The 12,864-nt window shown below is 34.5% G+C and overlaps 1 protein-coding gene across 1 annotated transcript; it reads left to right on the forward strand.

Moving 5' to 3' along the window:
• Positions 1-249: 249 nt before the first annotated feature.
• Positions 250-6,601, forward strand: LOC117321232 (the record flags this gene model as incomplete). The annotated part of the gene is made up of 5 exons (XM_033875698.1): positions 250-262; positions 867-970; positions 3,608-3,771; positions 4,628-4,890; positions 6,384-6,601. Coding segments are annotated over exons 1-5 (762 nt in total), but the record flags the coding sequence as incomplete, so codon positions are not given.
• Positions 6,602-12,864: the final 6,263 nt, after the last annotated feature.

Below are 12,864 nucleotides of genomic sequence, written 5' to 3' on the forward strand. Positions count from 1 at the left end.
CGTTACATTATACTATCATAATATTTAACAAAAATGACAACATCTACCTAAAATGAAATTTGTCAAACAGAAATTGTAACATTTATTATTGTTACCTAACTTTTTATGTAAATAAAGTATTTTCGACTGTTGACCGGTCAATATTTTTTACTGTTGACTGGCTATAGGTACATCTGCATGCGCCCAAACACTAAAATGATTGCGATGAAGTGTCTTTCTGATTGTGATTTAAAAACAGTATATCTAGTAATGCCTTGCAATGGTTGCTAAATCGAAGCCAGAAAGGTTGAATACAGGGATTTGACTAAGACAAAGAATGTCATAAAGTGGTCTGTAAGAATTCCTACAGCATACTGCGAGGCCAAAGAAAAGTTAACTTTGGAGTTTGAAAATGCTCCAAAGCCGGCATTAACTGGTTACTGAGTAATTTTGATACGGAACTCAGCCTTATAAAAGCCAATCTCTGGATATTTTGGATTATTCAGTTAACAAAACAGTTGTTTCATGCCTTATCAGTCAACAGTCAAGACTCTCCCCCTCAGTGTTGGGACTAACCCAATGTTCTCCTTCCCTCGGAGTGGGAGAGTTTTGACTGATAGGGCATGAAACAACTGTATAATGTTTCATATAAAAAAATTACTTCGAAACTGCAAAAATTTGTCGGACTCGACCACGATGTGTAGAACTACTATTACAGTTTAATATCCTGATATAGACCCACATTGTACATTAAATTTTGTGTTTTCATGGTTGATAAATGAATATAAATACAAGAAATCTAGGTAAAATACTTTATGTGGGGAATCTATAAAAGTTTGCCACAAAACTTTCTTGAAACCGCAAAAAAAGTACGTCATCATTTCCAGGAAAAGAGGTGTACAGACTTTCCTATAAAGATGAATGGCTGGTGAAGACATTGTGTGAAAGTCTGAAAGATTGGACGTCAAATCCTGACCAGGACTTATTACAGGTAACAATGTATTGTAGTTACACTAGGTTTTCTTACCTGAAACCTCATCCTGCCTGTCCATTATTGCCCAACTTTGATTTATTTTAACTTTCTAACTCTAGATAGGCAAGACCAGATGTTATTTATCTTGTCAATTTGAAATTCAATATGGCCCCATAGTGGTAATCTAAAAATTAAAAACAACATATATTGATAAATGCTCAAGTTCTACCAGCTTTATTTATCCAAAAACTATTGGAAATTATCTGGGACTTAAAGTGTATAGATGTTTGGATTTGGATGTTTGACATGGGGGTATTGAAGTCATTATGAAATGTGATCGTGCAATCATCAGTTTTCCAATCAAAATACCCATTATGGATGGACGGTTGCAAATTATTTTAATTTGTATGAATTTGATCCTCCTGCATCGACGGTTTCCCCTTATATAAACAGTTTATGTGGGGAAACACTTCGTTGTAACTAGCTAGTCCCCCTTCAGAAACCAGACTCTAGTTTTGGAGTGTATCCTTCTGTCCTTCGCTTATCATCTTGTCCTGGTTCTATCTCCTACACTTTTCTCATTGGTACTTCATACTTAGGGCATGGGTTCACCTAAATGAGATGGTGTGTCACATATTAGAAGTAGGTCTCTCTGACCTACATTGTAACCTTTGACCTACATCAAGTTCGTCTAGATTCCATCTCCTAAATGAATGTTTGTAAAACTTAAAAGGATTTGTTTCCATACAGTATGATCCTGATACATCTATATGCTAAGCTGTAATATTTTCTTTTAAATACAATTTACCAGATTCGGGTATCAAATATTTCTGATTCAGGAAGTGGTGTCCAAATGATACATTTGAATTGGTATACCAAATTAGAATAAGTTATATTATTAGTTAGCAAATAAGAATGGTTAATTTTACATCCTTAAAGGTGCATTGATCAAATTAGTCACATTGCCTCTTTGAATTTTTAGCTCACCTGAGCCAAAGGCTCATGTGAGCTTTTGCTATGGGGTATCGTCCGGCGTCTGGCGTCTGTTGACTTTTTTCAACCGAGAGTGTTGAAATTTGCATTGAATGATTAGTTAGAAGGTCCTGACTAGATATTTGTATTTATTAAGTGAAAATAAAATTCAAGATGGCTGCCATGATCGCCATCTTTGAAAGTATGTTTTTCCTTATAACTCCAATATTATTTGCTTCGTAGTAAGAAGACTTTCTATGAATGTTCTAGTGACTTTTTTGAACAAGAGGTGTTGTTTCAAAAATTCATTGAATTTACAAGATGGCCACCACAGCAATTAACACCTGATGAGCTATGGAAAAGTACTTAATTTTTTGTTTGTGAACAAGATAACTAATGACTGGTACATCGTTTAGAGTTGATTTTCAATAACAAGGTCCAGATAGTGATGATAAAAAGAGACGAGTTTAATTTGGGGTACGTATAATTAGTGTTTGATTTTTAGCCCACCATCATCAGATGGTGGGCTTTTCAAATCGCCCTGAGTCCGTGGTCCGTCCGTCCGTCCGTATACAATTCTTGTTATCGCTATTTCTCAGAAAGTACTAAAGGAATCTTTCTCAAATTTCATATGTAGGTACCCCTTGGTGCCTAGTTATGCATATTGCATTTTGAGACCAATCGGAAAACAACATGGCCGACAGGCAGCCATCTTGGATTTTGACAATTGAAGTTTGTTATCGCTATTTCTCAGAAAGTACTGAAGGGATCTTTCTCAAATTTCATCTGTATGTTCCCCTTGGTGCCTAGTTATACATATTGCATTTTGAGACTAATCGGAAAACAACATGGCCGACAGGCAGCCATCTTGGATTTTGACAATTGAAGTTTGTTATTGCTATTTTTCCGAAGAACTGAAGGGATCTTTCTCAAATTTCATGTGTATGTTCCCCTTGGTGCCTATTTATACATATTGCATTTTGAGACTAATCGGAAAACAACATGGCCGACAGGCAGCCATCTTGGATTTTGACAATTGAAGTTTGTTATTGCTATTTCTCCGAAAGAACTGAAGGGATCTTTCTCAAATTTCATGTGTATGTTCCCCTTGGTGCCTAGTTATGCATATTGCATTTTGGGACCAATTGGAAAACAACATGGCCAACTGGCAGCCATCTTGGATTTTGACAATTGAAGTTTGTTATCGCTATTTCTCAGAAAGTACTAAAGAGATCTTTCTCAAATTTTATATGTAGGTTCCCCTTGGTGCCTAGTTATGCATAATGCATTTTGGGACCAATTGGAAAACAACATGGCCAACTGGAAGCCATCTTGGATTTTGACAATTGAAGTTTATTATCGCTATTTCTCAGAAAGTACTGAAGGGATCTTTCTCAAATTTCATATGTAGGTACCCCTTGGTGCCTAGTTATGCATATTGCATATTGAGACCAATCGGAAAACAACATGGCCGACAGGCAGCCATCTTGGATTTTGACAATTGAAGTTTGTTATCGCTATTTCTCCGAAAGAACTAAAGGGATCTTTCTAAAATTTCATATGTATGTTCCCCTTGGTGCCTAGTTATGCATATTGCATTTTGGGACCAGTTGGAAAACAACATGGCCAACTGACAGCCATCTTGGATTTTGATAATTGAAGTTTGTTATTACTATTTCTCAGCCTGAGACTGTAACAGACACACAGACCACACCGGAGGCTGTAACAGACACACAAACCACACCCGAGGCTGTAACAGACACACAGACCACACCCGAGGCTGTAACAGACACACAGACCACACCTGAGACTGTAATATGTCAGAGACCTCTAGAAACTGAAAACATGTAAGTATTCTCATTCCCCATACACATTTCATTATCAAAGCATTAATGTAAAGTGGATAAGTGACATCTTTTAGATTTGGTATTGATGCATATCACAAGTTCAGGTTTAGATTCAGAATATGCCAAAGAGGAGGAGCGTTATGTTGTGTTGAATTAAATTGGTTTATTGTGACATGGTCAACATTTGTTTCCTTCAACATACAAACAGATATAGACTAGTTTCACTAGTATGGCTCTGTTTACAAAATCCTCAATTTATGTTAGTTGGACAATTATTTGTATTTACCTGATATCAAAGCTATGTTAAATAGCATGGTGTACATGTAGATTTTTCTAGATAGAACATTGTGTTAAATACTTGTTGCTTTTCCCCACTATTTCCCTTGATAATATATTATGTTTTAGGAAGACCTTGACTGAATCAGTAACCTGCAGCCATTTTCTTTATGTTATAAAATATGTATCAGGTTACCTCCCCTTGATGCCATGGTGTTGTAGTTATCTGTTATCTAGTGTCAACCTCCTTTTTAACATTGATCAATTACCAAAAAAAAAAAAAGTGCTACCAGATTTGTTAAATAGATAGGGGTCAAATATTTTAAAATCTTCAAACAATTTCTTCTTAATAACCAAGAGTTCCAGATCATGAAATTCGGTCAGTAGCATGCTGATTAGAGGATGTGTTCAATGAGTGGAAAAGGGTTTTCTTCATATGCTGCTGAGTAGTTGAGTGATAAAGGCCCATTGGACCTTTTGTTAGAAAAAGTCAAAGCGTATGTGTGTGCTTTATGAAATATATTCAGTTCAAAGTTGTTAAAATTGTGTATGATAATGTGTCATTGTATTTTCTTGACAGAGATGATTCACAGTACAAAATAGAGTCCGAGATTGACAAGCGTCTTGCTCTTTACATTGGTATTAGACATTTTGATCGAAGAGGTGATGATGGGATGATCGATGGAACAGGGACGTACGATGATGCACTGAATAGGGAAAAGGAAGAAAGAATGGATAGAATAGAGTTAAAGAGAGCTTTGGAACATTTAAGCTTTACATTCAAAAGCAACAACCTTGAAAAGGAAACAACAGAAAAAGAAGTTGATGCACTCATAGATACAGGTAAAGAGAAATGTAAAAATAATTTTATGTAAATAATGAAATATAGGCAGTAAATGATTTATCTGAGTCAGGGAGGAATTGATTTCTCTTTAACATATATATTTGAGTTAGGGAGTAATGTTTGACCTCTCCTTTTTACATTCTCCATGGATATCTCTTTTCAACAGCAGCAGTTATTCAATCATCTGATTCCTTTCACCAGTTAATTCTACCAGTTTCATGTTGTAGCTATCCACAATAACTGATCTTTACCCAATTCAGTAGACTTAAGCTAGCATAATTATAACAGGTCCTTCACCGCACTACTGGTATTCAGTTGATAAAAATTGGTATTAAGAGTCTGCTTCTAGCTGGCCTCAGCCATCCCCTGTAAAGTATCTATTATTCCACTTCCACTGTTTGTAGTGTAGAATAAAGAAAAAAAGGTTATGATCTATTTTCTGTGGTGGGCTATTCAAATCGCCCTGCATCCGTGGTCCGTCGTCCATCCATCCCTCCATCCGTCCGGCCCTCCGTCCGTCCCTTCGTCCGTCCCTCCGTCCGAGGGACAATTTGAATAGCCCACCACAGAAAATAGATCACAACCTTTTTTTCTTTATTCTACACTACAATATACTTGGGTGAAGTACCATCTGCAAGAAAAATTTTGGACCTTGATCATGACAATTTCTCAACATGTGCATTTGTAAGTAATATTAACGACCCTGTGGATACTATGTGTTCATCTATCTACTTTAGAAGCTTGATGTAACCAGACAAAAAAAGCTGAATTGTCTGAGGGAAAGATCATATCCTGGCTGTCTTATCATATATTTGTTAGGAAAATAAAACGTTTTTGCACCTAAATAAACTTATATGTGATCAAAGAAAGTGGAACAGACTGACAAAAAGGAAATACCAGACAGAAAAAAGGTTGAAAGAATAATGAAAATAAGCATCTTAATTGTAACAGGTAGCCAGAGATGGCATTGTTGTATCTTATTATTGTGTTTTTCATTTGAACAAATTTCATTAAAGGGGGATAACTCATCCTTAACACAAATGAAAAACAATATATTCACACTTCAAACAGCATACACAAAACACTTTTACAGCTATAATTCAGTTTTATATAAGCTATCATTCAATGGTGGGGGCCAAGATCCCTCTGGGATCTCTTGTTTTTTGTTGTTGGCAAAATAAGGCATTGTATAAGTAGTTTGGTAAACTTGTTTTAACAACAGTGTTAATTATGACATTGCTGAAACTTTTAATTTAAAGAAATGCTGTATTTGTCTGACAAACAACATTTGATCAAAGGATTTTAAGTACAATCAGCCTCAATATTAAAGATTACGAAATAAATGACGCCTCCATATTCAGCATCCACAAATCTTAAAGAAAACAGCAAAGGAATGAATATCCGAAATAGTGATTTAATGAAATGTATGAGTGTTTTTCATATTAATAAATGTGTTTCATCAATTTAAATATATGTTTTGATATATTTTCAGTATTGACAGATGCAGTAAACAAAAAGGTTGGAATCATTGTTGTCATGATAAGCTCACACGGAGAGAAAGTCTTCGAGCAGAGTGAAAACAACAAAAATGAATCTATACTTCGACATCGCATTCTGTTGGAAGACAAATGTTTGTACATAGACGACCTTCTGAAAAAGTTTGAAACGAAGAAGCAATTAAAAGGCATCCCTAAGTTATTTTTTTTCCAAGTAAGTTTATATTTAGATTCCTGGTAGAAATTATGTGGTTAAAGCAACATCACTGTAAAACATTTTTTAATACTGTTTTTTAGCTCACCTGGCCGGAAGGATCAAGTGAGCTTATACTGTCGCGTGCCATCCTTTGTCCATCATCAGTTGTCTGTCCGCATAAACTTTTCCATTTAAACAATTTCTTTTCACTAACCAAGACTCCCTGAGTCGTGATATTAGGCTGATAAGTTCCTTGGATGAGGCCTGACAATGTTTGCAAAAGGAAACAACGTACCTTGGCCCATATTCAAGGTCACTAGGGTCAAATTCCTTAAAACCTTTAAACAATTTATTCTCACAAACCAAGACTCCCAGAATCATAATATTTGGGTGAAAGGTTTCCTGGATGAGCCTGGATGAAGTTTTGCAAAAGAAATGACCTTCACCTGTATTCAAGTTCACGGGTGTAAAATTCCTTAATACATCTAAACTACACTTTCTCACTAACCAAGACTTCCAGAGTGATGATATTTGGCTGATAACTGATAAGTTCCCTGGATGAGGCAAGACAGAGTTTTTGAAAAGGAATCACCTTGGCCTATATTCAAGGTCACATGGTCAACTTCCTTAAAATCTTCAAACAAATTCATGTCATTAACTAAGACTACCAGAGTCATGATATGTAGCTAATAGGTTCCTTGGATGAAACGCAACAAAACAAAGCTAGGGAAAAGAATTTATCTTGACCCGTATTCAAGGTCACAGGTGTCAAATTCCTTAATATATCTAAACCACTTCTTCATACTAACCCAGACTTCAAGAGTCATGATTTTTGGTGGATATGTTCCCTGAATGAGGCTGGACAAAGTTTCCAAAATGAAATGACCTTGATTCATATTCAAGGTCACAGGGGTCATGTTTCATAAAACATTTAAACAACATCTTCTCACAAAACTCCTAGAGGCATGATATTTGGCTGATAGGCTCCTTCGATGAGATTTGACAATGTTTGGGAAAAGTTTAAGGTCAGAGGTCAAATAAAAAAGCTCGCTAAGGGGTCAGGTTAGTCTATTTTTAGAAAATCTTCATTTTTCAATGTTTTTCAAAATAAATTTCTTAGTATAATACAGAATGTTATTCTGATGATTTTGATGTCTTTAGTGTTTCGGTAACATTTGCATTTAACGTGGTACGCCATTTTGAATATTTCTCTCTATATTTTATGTATGCCTACGACTCACATTTTAAGTTTCTTCTCAAATTCCACCAGTGCGATTCAGCACAAACTTTGAAAAATAACTATGAGATGGTACTGACCAAGTTTTGTTATCATGGAGTCGATCCGAAATCCAATATGGCTGCCATGACGTCATGTATTGAAAAGTTTAAAATGGCCATAACTTAAAAAGGATTCATTTTACAGAGGTCATGTACCTATGTTATTTGTAGATAATGCCTGGCGCTAACTTATACTCCCCAAAAGTTTTCAGGTCAGAGGTCAAATAAAAAAGTAAGCTATGGGGTCAAGTTTGTCTATTTTTAACGTCAGGATGCCTTTGGCACCTGCCGTTATAGTCGTGGTAGGAAAATGTTGTTAGTGACACTTATGTTTCCGGCTAACAACTTCCGGTTTCAGTCATACAAATGATATACATGTACATCCGCAGCCTAATATAGTTCCAATTTTGATAGCAATTATTGACACGGTTTAACTGATGTAAACCGTGTTTACTGCAATTATTTAAAATGAAATATGAATGTTCAGTGTTCTAGACTATTTTAGAGTATAAATATAAACATTTTCCTCGTCAGTATATGCAATTTTGTTGGCGTAGGAGTACGTAGTTCTGTCTTGATCCTGCCTTGAAAACATGCATTCACAGAGAAACTATCCACATGTCTTAGACTCATATGTTCATCCTGAGTTCATATGCAGGAACATTTCATATAAGCCTAAAACCAACCCAATTTACGTAGTCAAATGCACCCGAGCATTCCACGAGATAACTTCAGCTGTCACGTGACTAATCACTAATCGGCCAAAATGGCGGTTATGTCTAATGTAAAGCTAAACCAACGACCGTTTGCAGTTTCATATTCATTTGTATGTCGCTAGAATACGCAAGAAATATCACCAGGAATTGAAGGCAAGTTGTAACAAACTACTTTGCCGTTTTTCGTGAGGATTTTATTAAATAAGGTTATTATTTGTTTATTTGAAAAGAATCTAATGCTTACGATCCGTGACTGATGTACTGGCGTCGATGTCAAAACTAGATATGTCTTGTCGGACAACGCAACCACAATTTTCTATCAGAGTTAAAATATGTTACAAGGGGACATAAAATAGATGTTTGCTAGGCCTAATTAACATCTTATAGTATAAATAAAATTTAAAAACTTAGGCTGTGTACATCTTGGATTTTGTCTTTGGTTGTACAACATATTCTGTTAATAGACCAATTTGTCGTTCAGTTGATTTTTAAACGAACATTAATGTTCGGTTATTGCCATCAAGAACTGGACTGAGAAATATGACCATATTTGGTAGCCACATTCACCAATACGCCATCTACTGTCTGTTTCAATGAAATATGGCTGCCCCCATTGCCTTACGCTTCAAATAATTTACTTGCAAAAACATCTTCGTTTTATGTAGTAGTACCGAAAATGTTGAAATGTATTCAGTAGATGTTTTCAAGATGCATACGATTTGAGAAATGCATAACGCTAGCGAAATGTGAAGACTAAATGAACCTGAACTTAACGAATAACTCCAGGTCAATATATTTATGTAAACAAATATTGCGCAGGCGCATTCGTCTCCGGATGTTTAGAAAGTTTTGCTCTTCCCGTGTTCATTCCAAAACGGCTGACATTATAGCATCGGTCTGCAAATATGTCCGCGATTTACTTAAATGTGTATTATATATATTCTAGAATGTAACATCATTATCATCTAGATGAATATTTCTATAATTTAGAGAAAGAAATATATCAATAACGGCATACGAGACGATACATTGTATCATACTATAGGTTACTGTACTGCGTACAGTACATGTTTGCGAGAAAGGTAGATACTAGGTGGCATTTGTGGTCAGGGTGACTGGTCATAGCGTTAACATTGTCATCGATTTCCATATTCCATTTTCCTTTGACGAAAACGACCAATAAATCAAATGCAAATGATAATAACTTGTTTGCCATGTGCACGGGATTGGTTGTTGTAGGCGATACTTGGAACGTATTTACTGTTGTAAGGGAGGTAACTGCAAGATTACGGAAATCAAACGTTAAACCAATTTGATTGGTCGATTCTTCCATGACTTTGGCAGGGGGTTAACAATCGAAGTGACAGATAACTACGGCAATATATTCAGATGATATCAACAATAACACTTTTAGATACGTGTGGTCGGCAGTTGTCATGTTTAAAATGAACAATTATATAGCTTGTTTTTATTTCGGCAAAGTCGAGAATATTTACTGAAACGGACCACAGGTGAAGCAGACTTGGAAATACCGAAACGAAGAAAAATGGGGCTCAATTATAATATAAATTCGCATTATTTTCAGAGAATTGACCCACATATATGTTTTTCAATGCCTAATTGTATCATATGTAAAATATTAGAGGTTTACGAATTTTAAATTAATTTTTCATTTGCGAATCGCGGCCCGATTGTCGTTAGAGTTGAATTACCGAAATGGCCGATAGTGGACCCAAATCGATATTTTTACGAGATAATGGACCCAATATAGGATCTATTAATCTTTGGTGTGTGTATAGAGACCATATGCATTTTTTTCCTTTACCTGAAAGAATTTGCAAAATACCGAATTCACGATCAAATTTTCGATTGTGACGAACTACTGAGACGGTGTTAAGTTCATGTTAAGTCAATCTGATTGAAATCAGCTGTTACATATGTACACATGGCTACGTTTACTATGCAATACGCCTACGTATTTTTTTTTCAAAGACGGAAAACGGAAATCCGGATTATCTAAAAACAAATGCAAAAAGACTTGTGATATTCACTTAATTTAACATTCAGCCATTAATTGTTATTTGTAGTTTTATAACTTCTGAAATAGTGTGATCGATTCTCTATATAATATTGCTGTGGAACTTGTGTTATTTTTCAAACAAATTCATTTTGATAATTTTTTAATTTAGAACGTTCATCAAGTCATGTTCAAGACTTGAAATTCTCGCTACACCATACTTCAAACACAGTAATCAATGAATTGATAAATTGAAAATTGAAGTCAAGCAAATGAGTTAATATTTACCTAAATAATTTTTCAATATACAACACATGTTCAGATGGCTATTTGTGCCATGCTGTTACAAGATTTCAGTTATAATTCTAAAATTGAATTAGTATGTAAATATATGTTATACTGTCAATATCCACAAAGCGAGTGTAGTCTACTGTACTCGGTCATGTCGTAGATAGCGGTACATATATACGTACTGCTTACATCTCGTGCTTACTTGTGTGAACTATAAATCAATAACAAAAATGGTTCATATATTTCTATATATGACTTCACAAATTATGCGGTGTCTGAAGATCTGAATGAAGTGAATAAACGATGTATTTAATTATTTTTATGAAATATTCAAGTCATAGATCATTCTTTTTTTAAAAGTACTGATTTCAGGTCCATTTTGGTAATTCAACTATAACGGCTATTAAAATACTTCTCGTTTTTTTGTTAAAGCTGGAAAACGGAAATCCGGATTATCTAAAAACAAATGCAAAAAGACTTGTGATATTCACTTAATTTGATATTCAGCCGTTAATTATTATTTGTAGTTTTATAACTTTTGATATATTGTGATTGATTCTCTATATAATATTGCTGTGGAACTTGTTATTTTTCAACAAATTCATTTTAATAATTTGTTAATTTAAAATTTTCATCAAGTCATGATCAGGACTTGAAATTCTCACTACACCATACTTCAAACACGGAGTAATCAATGAATTGATAAACTGAAAATTTACCTTAAATAATTTTTCAATATACAACGCATGTTCAGATGACTATTTGTGCCATGCTGTTACAAGATTTCAGTTACAATTCTAAAATTGAATTAGTATGTAAATATATGTTATCCTGTCAATATCCACAAAGCGAGTGTAGTTTACTGTACTCAAAGTCATGCCAGTAGATAGCGGTACATATACTTACTGCTTACATCTAGTGCTTACTTGTGTGAATAAATCAATAACAAAATGGTTCATATATTTCTATATATTACTTCACAAATTATGTGGTGTCTGAAGATCTGAATGAAGTGAATAAACGATGTATTACATTATTTTTATGAAATATTCAAGTCATAGATCATTCTCTTAAAAATATTGATTTCAAGTCCATTTTGGTAATTTTACTATGACGGCAATCAGGCCTAGAATGGCGAATAAGCCCCTAATATTTTACATATGATTAATTTTGACATTGGAGAACATAAAATTGTGTCCATTCTCTAAGCACTGGTAGAATGTACAGAATAGAGCTTCATAAATATATTCTCAAAATTACTAATTACCCCGGTAAATATAACATTTTACATAAACCTCCCATGACTGATGGTGAACTTAAACTTGCAAATCTCCTGTGTCATTCCAATTTTGATATGTGTAAATATATACACGTACTGTATATATATATATATATATATATATATAGTTATAGAAATGGAATGCTTCACAATTTGCATACAGTTATGGAATCTTATAACACCCCCAAAAATGTTCTCACCACATAAAGGTGTGATTTGTGCAATTACATTGCTGAATTGTGTGGTTCAGTATGATTGGATGATCAACATTGGAAAAGGACAATAAATAGGGAATGTGTCGTCCCATCGAATGGACTGTAATCTTTGTGATCAGGTTTGAAGTTGAACATGAATCTTCAAGTTTTCTTTTCCTGTTTGCTGAATTATTCGATGAAGATAGTCTTTATCTGGTTGTTATTCTTTATCACATTGTTTACCATCCTGTAATTATACCAGAAGTTTATCTTCTCATATACAGATTTATTAACATCAAATGATTCCTGAACAAAAGGAGTCAAGTTTTTTGTTTTGAAGTACCATAAATGCTTGAGTACAGTTTCAATAGGATACATTCCTAATTCGGGCCTTGATTAGCAGCTCTGGTTTTGGTTTTCAGTAATTCTTTATGTGTGTTTCATCATATTAAGTTGAAATACAACTATGTATGCCAAACTAACGATGGAACTAGCCTAAATTTAGT

This window comes from Pecten maximus, unplaced genomic scaffold, assembly GCF_902652985.1.
Source record: "Pecten maximus unplaced genomic scaffold, xPecMax1.1, whole genome shotgun sequence".
NCBI lineage: Eukaryota > Metazoa > Mollusca > Bivalvia > Pectinida > Pectinidae > Pecten > Pecten maximus.